Source organism: Cricetulus griseus, chromosome 7 (genome assembly GCF_003668045.3).
Source record: "Cricetulus griseus strain 17A/GY chromosome 7, alternate assembly CriGri-PICRH-1.0, whole genome shotgun sequence".
Taxonomy (NCBI): domain Eukaryota; kingdom Metazoa; phylum Chordata; class Mammalia; order Rodentia; family Cricetidae; genus Cricetulus; species Cricetulus griseus.
In genome coordinates, this window is record NC_048600.1 from 117,672,431 (window position 1) to 117,695,346 (window position 22,916).

A 22,916-nucleotide genomic window follows, 5' to 3' on the forward strand; every position below is an offset into this window, starting at 1 on the left:
TCTTCACTGCTGAGTTATCTCTCTAGCTGCCCGGGTTTTCTTTGTGTGCTGGTCCTCCTCTGCTCTACCTAAGAGACTGGTGGATGGCAGGGAGGAATGACAAGAAGTCAATCTTTTGGTCCATTGCCCTGTAAGCTTATTTTCCAAGCATGTATGTCCACAGCCCCACACTTCACACGCTGCAATGATGCCTTATACAGTATCCTTCAGTTTGGGACTGATTAACCACTCTTTGGCATGGTGTGGCACAAAGCAGAATCTTGTTGTCTTGCTGTTAATATGCAACATTGATCCTCCAGCTGGCTTAGTTGGCTAGTGTAGTGCTCACAAAAATCACTGATTCTGTCCTGCTTCAGCTGGTTTCTCTCTCGGGAATAGAACAGCCTTCTATTGCTTGTCTGTAACCATCTGTCCAGTCAGATGTGTCACAGTGGTAACTTCTATGCCACTGTCGTTGTTACTCTGTAGACTTTGATAGTATTAAGGTCACGGAACCCCCTGGGATGGTTGAATTCAGACACCTAGTTTTGTTTTCCTTGGTAGGGTGCATCGTAGCATTTCTCAGATCCACTTAGGTCTGAATGTCATCTTTCCATCCAGGTGAGCTTTAGCATCGAGGCCAAGGTACGCGGCTGCCCCAAGGAGAAAGAGCAGTCTTTCACTATCAAGCCTGTGGGCTTTAAGGATAGCCTTACTGTCCAGGTCTCCTTTGACTGTGACTGTGCCTGCCAGGCCTCTGCCCAGCCTCTCAGCCCACGCTGCAACAACGGCAATGGGACCTTTGAGTGTGGAGTGTGCCGCTGTGACCAGGGCTGGCTGGGAGCCATGTGTGAGTGCTCTGAGGAGGACTACCGACCCTCCCAGCAGGAAGAGTGCGTCTCCAAGGAGGGCCAACCCATTTGCAGCCAGAGAGGCGAGTGCCTCTGCGGCCAGTGTGTCTGTCACAGTAGTGACTTTGGCAAGATCACTGGCAAGTTCTGTGAGTGCGATGACTTCTCCTGTGTCCGCTACAAAGGGGAGATGTGCTCTGGTGAGTAGAAGCCTGCACCCGCGTGCTCGGTAGCCATGCATGCATACACACCTCAGTAGAAGTGTACACCCGTGTGCTCGGTAGCCGTGCATGTATACACACCCCGGTGCCTTGGGAAACACTCGGAAGGCTTGAGGCTGGCAAGGTGGGCAGAACTGAGAATCCATTTCACTCAGAGTGGAAACCCAGACATAAGCAGAGGAGGGAGGGAACCGGATCTTTTAGCTTGTTCGTGGGGCATAGGAAGCTAAGCTGGAGGTAGGCAGGAGTGGAGAAACGTCAAGGAGAGGTAGCTTGTTTTGCTTTTTGTTCTTCTCACTCTGATATTTCAGGTTCCTAATCCTTTTGAATATAAGGACTGACTTAGTTTTCAACTAAAGAAACCAGTCTCTTGGTAATTAAACTGTTAGTGTTTACAGACAGAAAATATATGATATCGGAATATACTGTAAAGTTCATAATCATTTTACATGACTTTATCGTTCTATCACCAGTAGACAGTAGTGATATATATGCAGGACGTTGGGGGCACCAGAACAGTGTTTGGGAAGTGGTGTACCTGTGTTAAATGTTATCCTTGTTTTGGCATCTGTTTTTTACTGCGTGTATTCATGTGCTGTCCAGAATGGTATCCACTAGCCATGTGTAGCTATTAACTAAGTGAGATAGAAACAGAAATTCAGTTTTCAGTTGGTCAGTAGCCTCATGTGGCTAGTGGCTATCATATTGGACCATGCAGATATTGAACATGTTGACATTGCAGGAAGTTCCACTGGATAATGTTGCCATAGTGACTTCCTACCAGCAGATTAAAATTGTGTGTGTGTGTGTGTGTGTGTGTGTGTGTGTGTGTGTGCGTGCTCCCACACGAGGCATGCATGTGTGTATATAGGTATAGTGACCAGAGATAGACTTTTTTTTTTTTTTGATTTTTAGAGACAAGGTTTCTCTGTATTGTTTTGGAGGCTGTCCTGGAACTTGCTCTGTAGACCAGGCTGGTCTCGAACTCACAGAGATTGGCCTGCCTCTGCCTACCGAGTGCTGGGATTAAAGGTATGCGCCACCAACGCCCATCCCAGAGCTAGATTTATGTGTCTTTTTCAATCACTTTCCATGTTATGCTTTGAGATTAGATCTCTCATTGACCCTGGGGCTGACCAGTTGGCTAGGCTGGCTGTCTGAACTCCAGGGATCCAACTGTTTTTGTTTCCTAATTTTGGGATTACACACATGTGCCACTGAGTTTAGCTTTTTTTTTTTAAAGCATGGTGCTGGAGATCTGAACTCAGGTCCTCATGTTGGCAATGCAAGCTGTCTCTCCATCCTGGGAACTGTAATTTTGAGCCTGAAGGATCCGAGTTGTTCCTTATTGCAAATTCAGTGCACCCCCCCACCCCCAGGCCTATTGATAACTTCAAACTGGTCCCAAAGACCCATTTCTGGGTGTTTTCCTGACCAGGAGAAGCCAAATCACTATTAATGTGGTCTTTAGAACTCTCAGGGCAAATGGACAGGCCGAGCCTTTTTTCTTAGGCTCTGGAGGTAGGTTTATGTTGGACTGTAGTCACTGTGACTTAATCCTGTTTGGGACAGATAGGCTGTAGACATTTACAAATTGGTTGGAGCTAGGTTATGGGTATTCTGTGTAATCAACTGAACAGAGAGGCTCTAATTGTTTTCTGTGATAATCTAAGACCCAGATGGGCTTCATTTGCATTGTCATTTAGCCAGCTGAGCTAAACTCACTTTAACGTGGTGGCACATGCCAACAATTTCAGTACTATAGACTATCTAAAGACTATGATCAGGAGGTCAAGGTCATCCTCACCTACAAACCAAGTTTGAGGTTAGTCTACACCCAATCATCATCACCACCACTACAAAAAAACTCAATAAGAAAGATAAATATGCCATGTAAAAACAGGCCCCAAGGGGCTGGAGAAATGACTCAGTGGTACTATTCTTGTAGACAATCTGAGTTCAGTTTCCAGGTAGCTCACAACCACCTGCAACTCCAGCCGCAGAGGAGCTCAGGCCTCTGACCTCCAAGGGCACCTGCACTCAAAGTGCACATGACCACCAAACATAATTTTAAAACCTTCTAAAAACATAAAACATATGCACCACAAACATAAAAAATGATGCCTTTTCTGATCTGTGATTTTGTTTACTTCAGTTATGCCAGCAAGTTTTGAGAAAGGGCTTGGGGGAAAGTGGTATCACTATTAACTGGAGTAGTGGAGAGAGATCAGGGCCCTAATGACGAGAACAGGCACACAGAGCAGTTTGAGTTAGGGTGAGGGCGGGCTTCCAGCTCATTTGAATATTTCATAGTGTTTCTATAATGTTCATACTACCAAAGACACACCCAAAGGAGAAAGCTGGCAATGCTGGCCTCTAGACCCCTTCACTGCTCCAGGGCTGATTGATCCTAGTCTAGCATGAGGCCTTGCTGGATGGATTCCAGCCAGAGTGTCTTCTTTACTGCCAGCCCCACAGAGCCTCAGCAATTCCCACCCCCTGAGGTATAGATATTTCTGGTCCTGTGTGCTCCATTCTAATCCACTGAGGGGACTCATTTGGCTGCAGCACCCATTTTACTCCTCCTTGCCAGGGTGTCTGGTGCCCATCCAGTTTCACATGTTGTTCTTGTGACACGGTTATGACATCCTTAGATGTGCTGACATTTGGTTCATATGGTTGAACAAGGTGTTATGTATGATTCCTGACCTCCCAGAGCTATGGCCAGCCCATCAGTGTCCCTCTACTCTGATGCCTGCCTTGTGGGGTGGTGGGGCAGGAGAGTGACTCCGCTCTCTTCCAAGCCTCTCTTCTAAGCACTGCAGATGGCCCTGGCTTGGTCTTTGAGGTTGCTTATGCCCCTAACCCGCTCCCCCTCTACCGCAGGGAGACAGGAAATGTGTCCCTCTCCTCATGTTCTTTCCCACCTGCTACACACAGATAGGCTTCCTCTGTGGGCTAGGTCCTGTGCCGTAGCCACATGGGAGGAACAGGTGTCAACAGGCAGTTTTACTGTTTAGTATTATTATACCAAAGTGTCTTTCACATTAGGAGTCACAACCTTCCAGGATCCGGAAATGAGATGTCTGCAGAGGGTGCCCAGAGAGAGACTCATGGGTAGGGGCATCCTGGGCAGTTTCATGGAGGTGGTGATGTCGGAAGGCTGGCTCACACAGGAAAGGAGTGGAGTCATGAGTCAGTCTGGAAGTCTGGCTTTGCAGGGAGAGTAATCACGTACCCTCTGACTGAAACCCTCCTCCTCCTCTTCCACCCTCAAGTCTTGCTCCCTCCTCTGGCTTTCCTGTGAACCCAGCAGAGGCCGTCCTTTGGCTGGAGAGGTGCCAGCACTGTGACATTACTACACTGTGGCTTCCTTTTAAGGGCTGACTCTGCCAGGGCTTGGGGTCAGCCTGCTGGCTCCGGCTACCCATTTCCATTCCCAACATCAATCTCTGGCTGGCCCTGAAGATCATCTCCTCAAAGATCACTTTGTTTTGCCTCACAAAGGAAACACTGTGGGACAAGGGCTCTGCGGAGGCTGAGGCCTCTTCTAAGTGCTGCCAGGCCTCTGTGGCATTCTTCTTTCCCCATCCAGGAACCATGGCTAAAAGCAAGGCAGGGTGGACATCATGGGGTTCATTCTGCTGTCTGGCATACCCACCCCCAGCTGCTGTCTGGAGGGTTGACTGATTGTAGTTCACAGCTGACAAGAGTAGCCTTGCCTTCAGAAGTTGACCAATGACTGGTGAAGGTTCTACAAGGGCAGTTCCTTTTCCTCAAAGTGGGCCTAGCTGTGTGGTACCATTCATACTTCCAAACTCTCCATGGATTCAGACTGAAGGGAGCTTCTATCCTCTCTCTCTCTCTCTCTCTCTCTCTCTCTCTCTCTCTCTCTCTCTGTGTGTGTGTGTGTGTGTGTGTGTGTGTAAACATGTACAAGCATGTGCATGCACACACGCATGTGTGGAAGTCAGACGGTCACCGAGTGCCATTCCTTGCTTGCTGAGACAGGGTCTCCTGCTGGGACCTGGAGTGTGTGAGTGAGCCCCAGGCCTCTGCCTGTCTCTGCCTTCCTGTGTTGCATGTGCCTACACATCTGGCTTTTTATATAGGTGCTAGGGATAGAGCTCAGATCCTCTTGCCTCTGTGGCAAAAACACTGCTGTTTCCCAAGCCTAGCTAGCTTTTGACCACTACTTTCCTTCCTCTATTTCTTCTCCACAGTAAAGAAGAGCCTAACCATAGCCAAGCTTCTAGAGACAACCTCAAGACTTAAGAGTATTTCTGGTTCCAATCTTTCCTGCCAGCACCCCATCCTCCCCATCTCTAGATATCCCTGGCCAGCTTGCTTCTGGTCCCATCTTTTGGTCCTAATTAAAAACATTTACTTATGTATTTATTTAGTTTTTTTTTTGTTTTTGTTTTTGTTTTTGTTTTTGTTTTTCAAGACAGTGTTTCTCTGTAGCTTTGCAGGCTGTCCTGGAACTTGCTCGGTAGATCAGGTTGGACCCGAATTCACACAGATCTGCCTGCCTTTGCCTCCTGAGTACTGAGATTAAAGGTGTGCACCACCACATCCTGGCATTATATAGGTTTTTCAAGTCATGATTTCTTTGTGTAACCTTGATTGTCCTGGAACTAGCTCTCTGAACCAGGCTGGCCTCAAACTCACAGAGACCTGCCTGCCTCTGCCCCCCCCCCCCGCCCCTCCCCCTAGTGCTGGGATTAAAGGAACATGCCAGTACCACCCCGCTATTTTTTAATGTATCTATCTGCCTGTCTATTTATCTAATGTTTTTTCAAGACAGGGTTTCTCTGTGTGGCCCTGATTGTCCTGGAACTCACTCTGTAGACCAGGATGGCCTCGAACTCATAAAGATCCACCTGCCTTTTGCCTGTCCAGTGCTGGGAAAGGCATGTGCCAATACCACCCAGCTATTCTTTATTTTTATTTTTTATTTTTTTTTGGTTTTTTTGAGACAGGGTTTCTTTGTGTAGCTTTGGAACCTATCCTGGCACTCGCACTGTAGATCAGGCTGGCCTTGAACTCACAAAGATCTGCCTGCCTCTGCCTCCCAAGTGCTGGGATTAAAGGCATGCACCACCAACGCCAGGATATTTTTTTAAATTATTTATTTATTATTTTATGTGCATTGGTGTTTTGCCTGCATGTACTTCTGTATGACTGTGTTGGATCCTCTGGAACTGGAGATATAGACAGTTGTGAGCTGCCACATTGGTGCTGGGAATTGAACCTGGGTCTTCTGGAAGAGCAGCCAGTGCTCTTAACTGTTGAACTATCTTTCTAGCCCCATTTAAAATGTGTGTGTGTGTGTGTGTGTGTGTGTTCTGCCTGCATGTCTGTACACCGTGTGCATACAATGTCTGTAGAGACCAGAAGAGGCATTGCATCCTAGGATTGGAGTTAGTTGTTAGCCACCATGCAGGTGCTGGGATTCCAACTCCGGTCTTCTGGAATAGCAACCAGTGCTCTTGACTACTGAGCCGTCCTCCAGCCCCAGTGTATAGCCTAGGCTGGTCTTGACATTGTGACCTGTTTCTTTAGCATATCCTATAGGCCCACCACAACTGGTCCTTCTGTTCTAAGAAGAAACATATTTCTTTCAAGGAAGTGATGTAGTTGAGTCCTAGTTATATGTTTGAGTCTTGAATGATGATGTATTTATGAGATGACAGTGTCAAGGCCACGAGCAGAGGGTTCCATAGTGTTCAAAAGACAGCAGGCTCAATGACAGCAGTAGGTATGATCTAGTTACTGCCAGAGCCTGGCCTTGTACCATCCTCCCCACCTTGGAGCTACTGATGTGGCCTCCAGACCAGTATTTGTTCCTTGTCTTTCCTCTGATTAAGTTGTGTCTTAATTATCTGTCCAGTTCATCCTGATGCAGAGCTCTAGAGAATGGGCCACTTTTTGTAGGGTCAGTTGCTAATTTTTAAACTCTTGTCAAGTGAATACTAGAGGGATATGGCTTTGGGAGTTAAAATCTGCCTTTCGGTAGCCTGATGCTCCATGCCAGCCCCCCCCCCAGTCCTATTATATGCGTGTGTGTGTGCGTGCGTGTGTGCGTGCGTGCGTGCGTGCGTGCGTGCGTGCGTGTGTGTGTGTGTGTGTGTGTGTGTGTGTGTGTGTGCGTGCGTGCGTGCGTGCGTGCGTGCGTGCGTGTGTGTGTGTGTGTGTGTGTGTGTGGTGTGCGCATTTTCCATGTATTTGATGCAGGATACCTAACACACGACCCCCCCCCCCCCCAAGGTGTTGCGACCCATGAGTTGAGAACTGCTGACACAGGACAACAGGTTGTATTAATTATTTCTGTTGCTGTTATAAAATACCCAAGAGAAATGAAGGAGGAAAGAGTTTTTTTGGCTAATGGTTTCAGAGGGTTCAGTCTATGTTTGCTTGGTCCCAAATGCTTAGGCAGGGCAGCATACGGGCAGGAGCATGTGGTGGAGGAGAGCTGCTCACTTCATGGCCAACCTGGAAGCAGAGAGAGCAAGCCAGGAATTGGCCAGGGATATATCTGTTATACCCTGCACAGACCCACCCCCAATGACTCATTTCTTCTAGTGAGGCTCCACCTCTTGAGTTTCCAGAATCTCTCAGAATAGCGTCACCGACTAGATCAAAAGGCAAGCATATGGGGGACATATGAGGAGAAGACAGGTTGTATTGGTGAGGCTGGATGCTGTTGAACCATGGCTACAACTTCAGATGTTAATCATGCTAAATGTTTTTGCAGCTTTCGAACAGAGAGGCAGGAACAACAATTGATCAGCAGAGGTTTTGTGGAAGCCTCTGGGCTATGTGAGGTCATCGCTAACCAGTTTACGGCTGTTTACCTTTGGAAAATCTCTTTTCATTCTGCTCTTCTCATTTTCTGCTGCCTTCTCTCTGTGGCACTCATGGGATTTATTTATTTGTACTGGCCCTGAGCAGGCTGTAAGGTAGGCTGTTCTCCGTTTTTCCTTGGCGTTGTTGGCTGACTGAAGGCTCCCAGGGCCTTCTGTCTGGCCCTTGAATACCCTACCCCATGTACCTGCCTACCCAAGGCATGCTGTGTACCTTCCCTTCCTAGCGTTGGCAGGAGACAGTAACAGGATGCCCCATCCCTCCAAGCTCATTACAGTGCACTTTCCTGTCTCATGAGTTCTCCCTCAGAGCCTGGCTTCACATCTTGCAAGATGACAGTTAGCTGCTTTGAGAAACACAGTAATGGAGCCTGTTGGCTGGCCCATTGTTTTGTTGGTGGGAGAGGCTAAATTATTCAAATCCAAGCCTGTGTTGGTGTCTGACTTAAGGGAGAAGACAGTGGTTGGCCTTTCCAGGAGAGGGAGCAGTCTTGTCAGGTCAAAGGTGACAGGTGTAAGGGCTAGAGGAGCCATTTACCATCACCAGGCTACTCTGGCAAAGTTCCTGAATGCCCCGTGTGGGCACAGGCTATGGATTCTTGCTGGGCCAGCCCTTGGGTTAAAGAGCTGGCTCTAGTCCTCAGACTGATGCTGGCAGAGAAGGAAGAGGGATTCAGAGCAGGTAAAGAAAAAAGGCAGGAAGTCTGGGAGACATAGATCTAAATATCCCTTTGCTTTCCAGGTCTTCCTAAATTGTTGTCTGTCTCTACTGGGTAGAGCTCTCCTGGCAATGAGCAAGTTCCTCTGCTTACTTGCAGGATTGTATTTAGCACGGTAGGGAGAACAGGGTGACAGTAGCCTGTTGTCATGGGATGGGCTTCTCACCAGCTGGTCCGCTGTCCTGGGCTCTGTTTGTAGGCCATGGCCAGTGCAACTGTGGGGACTGCGTGTGTGACTCAGACTGGACTGGCTTCTACTGCAACTGCACGACGCGCACTGACACCTGCATGTCCAGCAACGGGCTGCTGTGCAGCGGCCGGGGCAAGTGTGAGTGCGGCAGCTGTGTCTGCGTCCAGCCAGGCTCCTATGGAGACACCTGTGAGAAGTGTCCCACTTGTCCAGATGCCTGCTCATTTAAGAAGTGAGTCAGTAGTTTGGGGCAAGGAGGGAGGCCACAAGACAGAAGAGGGCCTCTGGACTAGAACTCCCAGCTCTCAAGGATCTGTCTTAGATAAGAGTGGGTTCCTCCAGCCAAATGACTACTTTTTTTTTTTTTCCAGAATGCCTTTCTTTGGGGAGGTTGGAGGTGGTACCAGCTGTGCAGGGACCAGAGTAGTACCAAGTGGAGCAAACCCTCTTCCAGAGTGGCATCACGGATCCCTCTGCATTGAGAGGGGGATCAAATAGAGCATTCTCTTAACATTCCAATGCAATGTTCTGATTCCTGTGGGAGGTGCAGGGGCTGAAGTAATGGTGGGCTTCAGTGAAACGGGTATTTTGCCAGTACAGACTTGGCCTGTTTGGAAGTTACAGGAAGCCCAAGTCTGTGGCTCTGCTATTGCCAGGTTCACAGTTATACACTGTGAGCTGTGGTAGGAACCAGTGCCCAGAATAAAGAGCCTCATGCTGGGCCAAATGCCCTATTTTCACTCTCTTGAAATCCTTAGCGATGTTTGAACAGAACTTTAATTTTTTCAGTGGACTCTGAAATCATATGACCAGTTCTGACCCTAAATCTCCCAGAAGTGATGGGAAGTCACCGTCACCACCACCACTACCATCATCACCATCAAAGCCCTTGATCCTATAATCCCAGCAGTCAGGAGCCTGAGGCAATGGGATCAAGTTCAAGACCATCAGATCAGGCTCTATAGTGAGGCTTTGCCTCAGATCCAGGGTTGGCTGGCCAGGTCCTGTCTGTGGGTGAGGAGGGCCCCCTATTCCTGATCTCCATGACACTCTCCAGGTATATGGCATACTTAGGGCTCTACCTCCTTTGCTTTAGTCACTGTGTCCTCTCTCCTCCAGGGAGTGTGTGGAGTGTAAGAAGTTCAACCGGGGAACCCTCCATGAAGAAAACACCTGCAACCTCTACTGCCGAGATGACATCACGCTCGTGACGGAACTGAGTAAGTCCAGCGGGTCTTAAGGGTCTTACACAGCCAGGCTGTACATAGTTCCATTCCTGTCTCAGAACCTGCCAGCTTCCTTCTCTAAAGTGGAAGAGTATCTCCCACCCCAAGGAGTGTTATGCAGGCCTGACATGCAGTAGGCACACGGCGAAGCCTGGCTTCGCAAGAGCCTCCTGCATCCTTGCAAATGTGTTTAGCAGCTCACACCGCCTGCTTCCTGCAGTCCCAGGCTCAGCAAGAGCCTGTGCATAACATGTGAAGGATGTACAAGTCAGGTAAGTCTTTATTTACCCTTAAAGGAGAGGAAGGTGATGTACTAGATTTTATAATCAAAGAAACCAAGGCACAGACCTGTGACCACCACCCCTAACTTAGAAGGTGAGTAAGCAACACTGGGCCTGGTAGCATATACCTGAAATCCTGTCACCTGAGGCTGGTGCATCTTGACTTTGAAGCCAGCCTGGGCTACGATAGTGAGTTCCAGGACAGCCTGAGCTACAGAGCAAGACCAGTTCTCCAAAAACTATTTTTAAAAGGTGTTAAGGAGGCTGGGTGGTGGTGGTGGCGTACGCCTTTAATCCCAGCACTCGGGAGGCAGAGGCAGATGGATCTCTGTGAGTTCGAGGCCAGCCTGGTCTACAAGAGCTAGTTCCAGGACAGCCTCCAAAGCCACAGGGAAACCCTGTCTCAAAAAACAAACAAACAAGTGTTAAGGGGCTGGAGAGATGCTCTGTGGTTTAGAGCACTTGCAGAGGACTCAGGTAGCAAACATCTAAGAACTCTAGTTCTAGAGGATCCAATGCCCCATCCTGACCTCCATGGACACTGTATATACATGGTGCACGAGTGTACATATGCAGACAAGATATCCATACACATGAAATAAAAACAAGATCTAACAAGAGTGTTAAATTATCCCTGGGCTTTTGCTTGCAGTTTGTTGGTTTGGAGAGAAGCCTTCAGTGGTGTAGCTGCATAATCATGACTGTTCCCCTAAAGTTCTTGTGACTTCCTGGAGCCCCCCTGAAGTAAGACAGAAGTGTAAACAGGGGGAATAGAATCCTTACCTACAGTTAGTTATTCTGCTGTCTTTAAAGATGATCTTTGCTGCTTTCAGTACATACATTATCTGAGTTGCAAGGGACTGGGTGGTGCATGGGAGATGGCAATCTCTGCACAGATAGCAATCACCCAGGCAGACAGGAAGTGCCTCTTCATGTGAGAGCCACCGGAAGACAGCTTGGAGTGAGGTGGGTGGTTAGGGGTTGAAGAAGCGGTATTTCCTCGAGAGGAGACTAGACTTCTGTGATCAGCTCAGGGGGAAAGGGTGTGTTTTTCTTTCTTTCTTTTTCTATTTTTTATTTTTTGAGACAGGGTTTCTCTGTGGCTTTGGAGGCTGTCCTGGAACTAGCTCTTGTAGACCAGGCTGGTCTCGAACTCACAGAGATCTGCCTGTCTCTGCCTCCCGAGTGCTGGGATTAAAGGCGTGCACCACCAACACCCAGCGGGAAATGGTGTTTATCTGACTCCACTGAGTCTACTTTTCTTTGAAAGAAAAACCACGGCCCCTACTTTAGAGGGGAAGTTCAATGACATAAAGTAGACAGTTGCTAACACAGTGTAGGCGTCAGCTTCCCTCTTCCCTGTCTCGACTTGCCCAGTGGTTATCCATAGTTTTTGAATGCTGCCCTTGTCAGTTTTGCCCATCTGCATCCATCAGGATATGGCAAAGTGCACCTCGTGAAGAGTTACCCACAGTGTCTAGCAGTGACTGGCGGGTTTCAGAATGAGAGGGGCTGAAGCCTACAGATCATGATGGGAATCAGAGATGGGGGATGACTGTGGAGAGCCACACTAGATCAGAAACAGAAGTGAAAGAACCAGAAGGGTTGTATCAACTGAGAAGCAGTGGGGAAGCAGAGAAAGGAAAGAGGGAGGAGATGCCTACTGTGTTAGCAACTGTTGGATGCTATTAATTCCCATGTAAGGTGGGGGCATCGCTTTCCTTTCTTAGATGAAGATGATGAGGGCCGATCACAGCAGGCGTCACAGCTGGTGGTAGAGACAGGCTGCGGACCAGAATGTACAGACTATACTGTTAAGTATGCCCCGTTCAGAGGAAGGAACAAGAACCGAAAAGGGCCGGTGAGAAATAAAATTCATCACCACGGACCAGTCAATGCCGATTGCCAGGAGTGATCTCCAACCTGGGTGTCTTGCTTAATGTCAGGCAGTTTCCTGTCACATACTTCCCAGATGTCCTATGACCTGGGTTTTGGAAAAGCCCTTCTCTTCTGGGGTTTAATCTTTTTCTCATTCTCCATGTTCTCCCTTCCCTATGTCAGAGGATACCGGCAAAAATGCAGTGAACTGTACCTACAAGAATGAGGATGACTGTGTTGTCAGATTCCAGTACTATGAAGACACCAGTGGAAGGGCCATCCTGTATGTGGTAGAAGAGCCAGGTAAGTGAGCCCTGCCTGTCCCTAGGGAGAAAGAGACTACCTTGTAAGGCAGGAATTTCAACTTATAACCCTGTCAAACAAAACAGGCCAAAGAGGTAAGGGGATAGAACACTAAGAACTAGCAAGAAAGTGACTCACTGGGGCTGGAGAGATGGCTCACTCTGTTAAGATTGCTTGATGCTCAGACAGAGGCCCTGAACTTGGTTCCCAGCACCAAGATCAGGTGTAATTTCAGCTCTAGGAGATGTGACCCCCCTTTTGCCAGCCCTTGCAGACAACAGCTTTTAAACACAGACACAATCACATACACTTCATTAGAAATAAAAATAAAACTTTTTATTTTTTTTTAAATTTGGAGACAGGTCTCTCTCTGTAGCTCTGGCCATCCTGGCACTCGTTATGTAGACCAGGCTGGCCTCAAATTCAGAGATCAGCCTGCCTCTGCCTCCCTGCTGAGATTAAAGGTGTGCAACCACTACCAGCTGACTAAAAATTAATTAAAAAATAAAGTGACTTGTTAATTGAGGAGACAGAAAAAACTAGACGAAGAAGGTGAATATAGATATCCCTAAGAGTGAAGACCCTCACCCAGCCCCCTGCTTTAGCAGCCCTGACAGGCTGCAGAAAAGACCCAGCAAGATTCAGTTCAGCACATGTTGCTGAGTTTCCAGCCTTCTGACCTTGGTGGACCTGCCCCAGTCACTAGGAGGTCGGATACCCTCCATGTGGCAAGGAACCAATCAGAAGGTAGCTGGGGAGCTCTGGATGTGCTTTATGGTAACAGTGTCAAAACAGTGGCGTGCAGCAATCGCTCTGGGAGTGCCTATAGGACACAGCAACCAGTTGACCAATCAACACAAGACAGGTTGCCCAAGCCCGGAAGTGTACCAGTCCTGAGATTGTTGCATACCCCTAGACACTCTCCTTGCTCTATCCAATAAATCTCCTGCCTCAAGGCTCCTTTGGGTCCTTCTCAATCCCATCCACCATGTCCAGGGACAGAAGATTCAAGTTAATACAGTTAACTCCCAGGGACTGATAATAGCCTTCAAGCTTTGAGATGAAGATCAGAAAAGCTAAGCAGCTGACCACTAGTTCTTACCTCAGCTCAGACCAAAGGAGCAATCCTCAGACTGCTCCCAACTTCACTGCTCCTCAGATTCATTCAGACTGCTATGCTCTCCTCAGCGTGGCTAGAGAGGCCTAAGACTGAAGATCCTTCTCATATCTTTTATATCTTTCTAGTGCTGGGATTAAAGGCATGAACTCTGTTACTCTTTTAGACTGATTCACTCTCATGTAGCCCTGATGGCCTTGAACTCAGAGAGATCCATCTGCCTTTGTCTCCTGAGTCCTGGGATTAAAGGTGTGTACAAACACTGCCTGATCTCTATAGCTTGAGGCTGATTTTGCTTTCTGAATCTCCAGGCAAACTTTAATAAATCATAAATAATATATATCACCACACACACACTTTTTTTTTGTTTGTTTTTTTTGAGAGGATCTCATGTAGCTAGGCTGGCTTCAAACTTACTTTGTAATGAGGATGACCTTGAACTTCTGATCTTCCTGCCTCTCCTTGAGTGCTGGAGTTTGACATGAACCATCACATCCAGTTTTTTATGTGGTTCTGGGGCTAATTTACTTACAGAATTTTGGCTACTTGCACAAGCAAGGGGATGAAGGTATGACAGTGGAGGCAAGAAAATCCATAGGAGCTTCCTTGGGTACCCAGGATCCCAGGATCCTGCTATCTCTGGGGTAAGGAGAGCATGATGCTCTCATGTGGGATAGCTTATCAGCCCTTTCTAGGCCTCTCAACCTTTATATGTGGACTACGGATTGGAAAGGGCATCATGTTCATCTTAGAAAGTCCAGGGAAAGCTGTTGTGGGAAGGACAAGCAGGTGTGTGAAGAAACATGCCTGTTACGGTTTGACCACAGTTTCCTACTCACCCTGTAGGTTTTTTCCATCCTTACCCTAGCCATAACTCCATCCCTGTGTGTTTCAGGAGGGCATTAGGTCTTTACTTTTGGCTCTACTGTTACTTTGTCTCTTTGTCGCACAATCTTTTTTTGGTGTTCCTGTTGGATAACTTACTCAAACGTTTGGCTTGGGATTTTGAGACTGGAATCTACTATAGTTAAGGGGGGCAAAGGTGATGATTATGTGGGATAGTCAGACAACCCTTGGGGGAGGGGGTCACTTACGCTCTCTGCCAATGCACCCATTTTTCACAGTGGGACGTGGGATCCCCAGGTCTAGTGACCTACAGTGTCTTTGACTTTGTGGTGCTGGAAGTAGAACCTAGGGCCCCGTGCAGGTGCTGTATTTTAAAGTCATGCCCTCAACCAGGGGCCCGAGTTTCCTATTTCCATGGCTCTGCCTCTCCTTTGACCCAACATTCTAGCCTGGAGCAGCATGGGCAGATGGAGTCCTGAAGCTTAGAAAGAGACTCCTCTCTTTCTTTTCACCACCTCATGGCCTTGCAAATGCTTACTTTGAAGGGCAGTAAAGAATATTTCCAAATGGATTCAGCCACATGGAATGGGCATCGGAACTGGGCCCTCTTCACTCTCCGATAGGGCTGCCAGAAAAAAACACGGTGTGTTCCATGCGATATTTAGTACACACACACTGAAATAGTAGCTTGTTTATTGGAAGTCAAATCGACCTGGACTTCCTATACTTTTGTTTACTAAATCTGCTTGTGTGTGGATGGACCACTGTGGGCCTACTGCTGTGGTTGCGAGGGCCCTCCAGAGTCATCTGATACTGTCTCTTGCCTTCCACCCCTAGTGATGACAGATTGCTTTTCTCTAGGATTCTACCTGTGTTGCTGAGACCATCATGTGAAAATGTCACTTTGAGGTTTGAGGGTCAGCCCTATCCCAAGCTTTCAAAGAATTCACAGTTGCTTTTCCCAGAAGAACTGGGGCCCTTTGCTCCTGGTAATTTGACACTGGAACCTTGCAAGCTCTCTCCAGGAACCCCTTAATTATTGATAGGTTGTAATTTGGTGGGTTGGGAAACAGCCAGCGTGGTTTGTGGTGGCAGTTGTTTTTGTGCAGTATGTGGTGAGCTAGCGTGTCTGTTTAGAGAAGAAGGTGGGAGACAGAGTGGAAAGTGGGCATGACTTCCTCTCCAGACTCATCAGCACCCATATATACAAGCACCTGGTTTCATAATATTGGAGGTTGCCAGTGTGAGATCACTTGTTGGATACCCAAGCCTTATGGGAAGTTGGATTCTACAGAAATAATCAGCTGACCCGTGAAGGAGTGGCATAGCTTGCCTGTTTTGTTTGTTGACTGGGGTTGAACAATAGGGTTAAGATTTTCGATGACCAAATATTATCCAGACTGCCTGGTGTCCTGGTCTCTAAAGATGCTGAGAAGCCCACCAAGTTTATAGCTCTCAGGGATGTAAATATTTGAACTGGACAAAAGACACAATTGCCGATGGGGCAATAAGTAGAAAGGCTAGGTATGAGAACAGCACCAGTGCCAATGGCAGCTAGCATTTATGAGGGGTTAATTTTGTGCCGGGCACTGTTCTGAGCTCTTTAAATCTACTTAGCTTAGTCATTGCTCATCACAAACTCTTGAATGAGTGTGAATAGCTGTTCCATTTTAAAGATGGAGAAACAGGAAACAGACACCCAGAAAAATTAGTTTATTGAAGGTCAGATAAGCAAAGTAAACAAGAATACCAGTATTCAAACCCAGGCAGTCTTGGCTCCAGAGTGCCCAGTGGCATAGACCCAAGGACAAGTCACACATTGCCTGGGCTTAGGGGAGAAAGGGGAAAGAGATGAGGACTCTGGTAAGTAGAAAACAAATGTTCCAAATATGAAAGAGCTAGCTTTTCCTGCCTGTAGCCAGTGGCTGCACTATTGGAATGTGAGTTCTAGTATTGGCAGGGGTGTGTGTGTGTGTGTGTGTGTGTGTGTGTGTGTGTGTGTGCGCGTGTGCGCGTGCGTGCGCACGCGCGCGCGCGCGTGCACACCCCTGTGTTTGTAGTGCTAGGGATAGAGGCCAAGGCTTCATGGAAAATAGTGAGATCTTTACCACCAAGCTTAGTTGTAGGGAGACACACTAGCCCCGCACAATAGTCATGGGACAGGTGCCAGGTGGACCTGGGACTCGCCCATAAGGGCGTGGTGAAGGAAAGCCGGTGTGACGTAAGGGAGCTTCTTAAGGGCTGCACCGGAAGACCGTAGCCCTTTTCTGGCCATGCTTGCTGGTTTCCTGTAACCTCGCTCTGGCCTGCGTTTTGCCCCGGTGTTTCTTGAATAAAGAGACTTTGCCATCCCGGATCACAGTTCATCTTTTGGCGCACGCTTCAACCTTTATTCATCTCTTAGTCACTCCCCAAATCACTTTTTTTAATGTTTTTAAGATTTATGTGTATAAGTGACTTGCCTGCCTGTATGTATGTATATGTACCATATGCATGCCTGGGTGCCAGGGAAGGTCAGAAGAGGTTGTCAAGTGGTCTGGATTTATAGATGGTTCTGGGCCACCATGTGGGTGCTGGGAATTTAATGTGGGTTCTCTGAAATAGCAGGGAGTGCTCTTTGCCTCTGAGCCATCTCTCCACTAAGTTTTAAAATGTACACTTGGGTGAACCTGCATCAGATGGGTACAATTCGGCCTGAGAACTCTGCTTTAGACCACTTAGGACAGATTATGGCTGTTTTAAAGACTGCCCCCCTTCAAAAAAAGGGTGAAATTACTGTTTTGACTATCTTAGTTCCAGTCCTTTGTTTACGTGTTAAGACCTCATTCCTAGACATGTCTGGTGACTCCTGCTTTCTCCCTCTGTCTCCCAGAGTGTCCCAAGGGTCCTGACATCCTGATGGTCCTGATGTCAGTGATGGGAGCCATTCTGCTCATCGGTCTTGCTACTCTGCTCATCTGGAAGCTACTCATCACCATCCATGACCGGAAGGAATTTGCTAAATTTGAGGAAGAACGAGCCAGAGCAAAATGGGACACAGTAAGAGGCTGTGCTGTGCTTGTGTTTTCTTAAATCTTTGGTTCAAGAGCCAGAGGTTGCCGGGCAGTGGTCTGGAGGCAGAGGCAGGCAGATCTCAGTGAGTTCGAGGCTGGCCTGGTCTACAGAATGAATTCCAGGCCAGCCAGGGGTGTCACACAGAGAAACCCTATCTCAAAAAACCAAAATCCCAAACAAATCAAAACAAAATACAAACAAAGCCTCCCCCAAACCAGAACCTGAGGTCCAGGCACCAGATGTTCGCTGTGGTCGGAGTCAGCCCCGACAGTTGTTCCCTAGTTATCCTGTTTGGCAGATGGTTTGACTATCCTCTTTTGTCTTTATAGTTCATGAAAAACACCCAGTCCTTTACCTTACAGTGACTGAAAGTCGTGATCCCTGTCTGTGCACACATAGGACTCTGTGATGAAAGGAGACATTTACTCTCCAGTTGATTGAGACAGGGCAGATCTGTAACACACTGTATAGTGGTGAGCAAGTCTGAAGTTTAAACATGAACAGAAAGTGACAGAAGAGTGAACATTTACTGAGGACTTCACACCAAAAACTGTAAGGTGCTTTTGACACCTTACTTTGCTTTCTCTCTGTTAAGGAGGCTGAAGCTGAGAATTAAAGTAGCTTGCCTGACCCAGAAAGGAATTGGGTGACTGTAGGAATTCCGTTCGGGGTCGACCTTTTGATGTAGCCACAGTACATCTGTTTACTTCATTCTCTCCTTTTCTGCAAATGCAAAGTAGTAGCTTCCAAACCAGGCTTCTCTGGGGGACCCAGGATGCAGTTTATCCTGATTTAATCCAACCAAATGAGCATTAAGAAAAGAGTGTTTGTGTGTGTGCAAACCAATGCATGCCATGGCATTTGTGCAGAGGTCAGGGGACAAGTTGCAGGAGTCAGTCCTCTTCTTTCTTGTGGGTTCTGAGGATGGAACTCAGCAGCAAGTTCTCCCCCCACCCCTACTGTGCCAGCTCACCAGCCTATCAAACGAGCAGTTTTTTTTTTTTTTGAGAACCACCTGTATATTTAATTCTATTCTCTTTTTGTTCATTTTATTTTTCCTGAACCTACCAAGTGACCATTTGACTCTATAGAGTATCCAGGGTTAGGCTGAAACTTTGTTCCTGGTGACCCTAGATTTTGTATTCACTGGACCCAAGAAGCAGAGATGTTTCTGTTGGGACTATGTAGAACATTCTGAGCCACCAAGGGACCAAAGAATTTTGTAAATATCTCGTACTGCCATTGAGCGGGGGATTCATCAGTTTTGTTGGGAAATAATTTTGGAAACTCAGTAAAGGTCTTCTGTCTTCCTGAGCACACAACAGGTTTGTGGGTAGCAATTGACTCAAGAGATGAGATAAAGCAAGAATTATTTCAGTAAAGCTCTGTGTTCTGACCCCACCTACTCCCCTTTTCCTTTCTGGCTCACATCTCCTGGCACTGCCGTGATGAAGGGAAAGGAAGAGTAGAGAGAGAAGAGGAAATAGGAGAGACTGGGTAAAATGGTACACTATTTTGGGACAGCCAAGAACTAATGGGTATTCACCACCAAAAGTTATGGGCTGAATTAGAAGCCCTTAGAAATGGCGGCTGACTAGCAACACACCATCCTCTCCTCTCCTAACTAACTGTCTAGTCCCATCCTCAGAGCAAAAGCGTATATGTGCACACGGCTGCTTTTGACAGTTGACTCTAGAGAAGGATGTCTTGGGCAAAATTCTCAGATGAAATTCAACTGCTGAGGGTAAGGAAGTGCAAGGAGCTGACTGTGACTCTCTTCTGCTCTTTTTGCAGGCAAACAACCCACTGTTTAAAGAGGCCACCTCCACCTTCACCAATATCACCTACCGGGGCACTTAATGAGAAGAAGTCATCCTTAGAACTTTGTCAGCTTAGGCCAGATTTGTCAGATTGTGGGAGTCTGTGACATCATGTTTACAGGGGACAGTATTTGTGGGTAGAATCTGGGGCTTGGATTGGGACCAGCTGAAAAAAGTATGTGGGAGTGTATCTCTGTGTATGTGTATATATATGTGTGTGTGCGTATGTGTTAATGGGAGTTTATCTCTCTCTCTCTCTCTCTCTCTCTCTCTCTATATATATATATATATATATATATATATATATGTGTGTGTGTGTGTATATATATGTGTGTATAAATATATACACATATATATGTATATATGTGTGTGTGTGTGTGTGTGTTGAGTGTGGGGTAATGTGTAGCTTAAAACTTTTGAGTTGTCCCCATAGGCAGAGCTCCACAGCCTTTGTCCTCAGAATCCCTCCTGAAGGGATTCTTCGTGCTTAGCTTGAGGGGAACTCATGATGCTGAGCGGGCACTCTCTGTTACCTCTGAGAAGCCAGCTTGCCTTGTTAGGTCATTCTCCTAGAGAGAAGGGTGGGGCTGAGATGTTTTGGTTCCAGAGGAAGCGATACCAGGCCTTGGCTCTATACTGAGTTTGTATGATCTGGTTCTTGGTCCTGTCAACAGCTACAGTAGGAACTGCTTGCCTTTGAAGGCCAGTTGTATCATTTGTGCCTCTGCCCACCTCCCTTCCCTCAGGCAGAAGGTGGAGCTAGGGGAGAATTGAGTCCTCAAGAGTTGCCTGCATCTTTTGCCATCTCCTCAGTTCTGCTATGGTTCTCTCATAAGGGAAGTCCGTGCCACCTGGCTTTTTGGCCTGTTGAGCATGATGATGGCAGGACCCCTCAGGGGTCGTGCATGGCCTGGGGGATGTTCATTCATGAAGGATGTTCATTCTTCCCTAGAGATTTGTGTAGAAGTGTCATTGTTACGTCAACACTATCTCTTACCTCCAACCTCCACATTCTCATTGTTACGTTTGCTATGCACTGAGGGTACCTCTCGTGACCAAATAAATGCTTTCCTCTCAGGGGAGAATGCTACGCTCAGAACTAGAGGTCTATCTCCACTCTCCAGGTCTTCTGCTCCTCTTCCCAGGCACTTCCACACACCTCATCCCTTGCCTCTGTGTGCTACACCAATCCATGGGGGTGATTATCTTTAGCTACCTCTTGGGTGTCTTGTGAAGGAGTCATTCCTATTAGTGTGCCGAGCAAAGTGCCGGGAAGGAATGACAGGCCAGGCGGGTCTGCATGTGTGGCCTGTTTTCCTAGGGGTTGGACAACCTCATTTTATCTCAGCCTTTAATCTGGGAAGCCACAAGTGCAATTTTATTTTATTCTCTAAGGGGACACCCAAAACTATGATGAGGTTCACTCGCTCTAAAGGAGATGTATATAGATGTACTTGGATTATTATGTTTGTAGTTTTATATGATGACAAAGGAGGGCATAAAGAACCCACAGACTGTGTGAGACACAGGCACTCTCCCCTGTGGCATCATTCTTAGTAACTTACCACTCACTTGCTGGGCCTCTAAGGGGCCCCTCTTCCTGTCAGCATGTGAGGGTGGGCATGTGGACAAATTGGACCTTTCTCAAGGAGGATGTTAAAAACCAACACCCAACCTCCCAAGGAAAAGAGACCTGTTACTGTGATCTTGATCAGAAAATCTGAGTCCTGGCCTCAGGGTTGTAGCTATTTTTTTTTATGTTAAAGCCACTTTCTTTGATCAGTTTTCAGTTTGTTCAGTTTTCTAGTTTGAAAAATAAAGAGTTTGGACCTTGGACCAGCTACTTGGAAGGTCTGTTTTAAGTGTCAATATTCTTTTTAACTTTTTGGAAGACGGGGTCGTATGTAGCCCAGGATGGCCTTGAGCTTGCTGTGTAGCCGAGGATGACTTGAACTTCTGATCCTCTTTGCCTCCACCTCTCAGGTGCTAGAATCATGGGCATGTGCTGCCTGGTTTATGCGGTGCTGGGAATAGAACCCGGGACTTCACACATGCTAGGAGAGAACACTACTGACTGAGTTATATTTCCAGCTTTAGTGTCAGTACCCTAAGATGCTGAGATTGAATATGGCATCAAGCATACAGCCAAGATTCTGTTTGCCTATAAGGGGACTGGGATATTATTCGGTGGTAGAGTGCTTATGGAATGCCCTGGGTTTGGTTCCCAGCACTGAAAGAAAACGTGTGTGTGTGTGTGTGTGTGTGTGTGTGTGTGTGTGTGTGTGTGTGTGTGTTGCTGGTGTCTGTCCTTCAGTTTTGAGATCTGAATCCCTTGGCTTTTACAAGAGCAGATGTCATTGTCATAATTCTCAGTGAGTCTGGTCCTTTCTCAGAACCCCTGCATCTTTTGTTAATGGGGGCATCTAATGTAGCACTTGGTTGTCATTTGGTTGGTCATTTCGTGCTCACTCTGCATTTGCCTCTTCATGTCTGGGAAGACCATCAGTGTTGAGAACAGGCCACAGGAACAGGAATAAACCAATTACTGTCCTGTCTTGTCCTTAGGTTACTCTGGGCTTAGCAGGTAGGATATGGAGAGGGATGAGGGAAGGACCGGGAAGGGTGGTCACAAATCTAAGAAGTTTAAATATTAACTATCACCTTTAGCTACTGAGGCAGAATCCATCCATGAGAGTAGAGTGGGATTTTCTTTAGAGAAGATGGTTTAGATGAGGAAACTAAGAGAAGAGAAGAAAAGGCATTAAAAGGATGAAGAGGTGAGCAGGAACCCTGTCTGTTTCTGGAATGAGGCTTGTGGTTGTTGATGACTCGCACTGTTCGTCAGGATGTGGGAATACCTGGAGCTGTTTTTACCAGAGGCCCAGGAACAGTCTGTTTGGTATCATGAGGGTGACCATCTAAAATTGTTCTGGCTTTGAGCAACACAGCACAAAGGGATCGTCCCCTGTTCTGTTACAGGTGATTTCTGCCCAGGCTCAGGGTCTGAGGACAATAATAGGAAGTGGAACACGCCTGCCTGACACAGTGTTCCATTTGGAGTTGGTTGTTTATCTCCCAGATACTCTGAAGCTGCTGACATCATCAAGATTTTCTTTGTCAATTTCTGGTTGAGATTGCTTCAGCACCTTCCTGGCTTCCTCGGCACCTCGTCAGAGTAGTGTAGTGGAATTAAATGTGCTTTCTAAAAGAAGTGGCCTCAGGCTACCCCAAGCTTCCTGTGTTGTTATTTTTGTCTTTTCTGGGTGCAAAGACTGTCACTGCTTCCAGATGTAACAGAATGGTAATGACTGTGGGAACTGCAGCTTGCTTCGGAATCCAGAACTTTGAGATTTTTTCAAAATGAGACCGTCGTTACTTTCTAAGGTTTTGTTTTTCTTAAATTGGGGATTTTTTAAGGAACTTTGGAAACCAAAGCAGAACAGACTGTCGACACAGCCTAGGCTTTGCCTGTGGGAATCAGAAACCAGTGAAGGCTTGATGGATGGCAAATTATTTTCAGGACCATTTATATGCCTAACTTTTACTTAAGACAGCTGGTGACAAA

At 47.1% G+C, this 22,916-nt stretch overlaps 1 protein-coding gene across 1 annotated transcript in view; it reads left to right on the top strand.

Moving 5' to 3' along the window:
* Window positions 1–19,581, top strand: part of Itgb3 (integrin subunit beta 3) — a 57,223-nt gene extending 37,642 nt beyond the window's left edge. The window contains exons 10-15 of the mRNA XM_027427875.2: window positions 601–1,030; window positions 8,836–9,058; window positions 9,946–10,046; window positions 12,395–12,514; window positions 17,350–17,516; window positions 19,326–19,581. Of these exons, the coding sequence (XP_027283676.1) occupies window positions 601–1,030; window positions 8,836–9,058; window positions 9,946–10,046; window positions 12,395–12,514; window positions 17,350–17,516; window positions 19,326–19,391 (1,107 nt within the window). The 3' untranslated portion in view covers window positions 19,392–19,581. The remainder of the gene's footprint in view (window positions 1–600; window positions 1,031–8,835; window positions 9,059–9,945; window positions 10,047–12,394; window positions 12,515–17,349; window positions 17,517–19,325) is intronic.
* The last annotated feature ends 3,335 nt before the right edge of the window (window positions 19,582–22,916 follow it).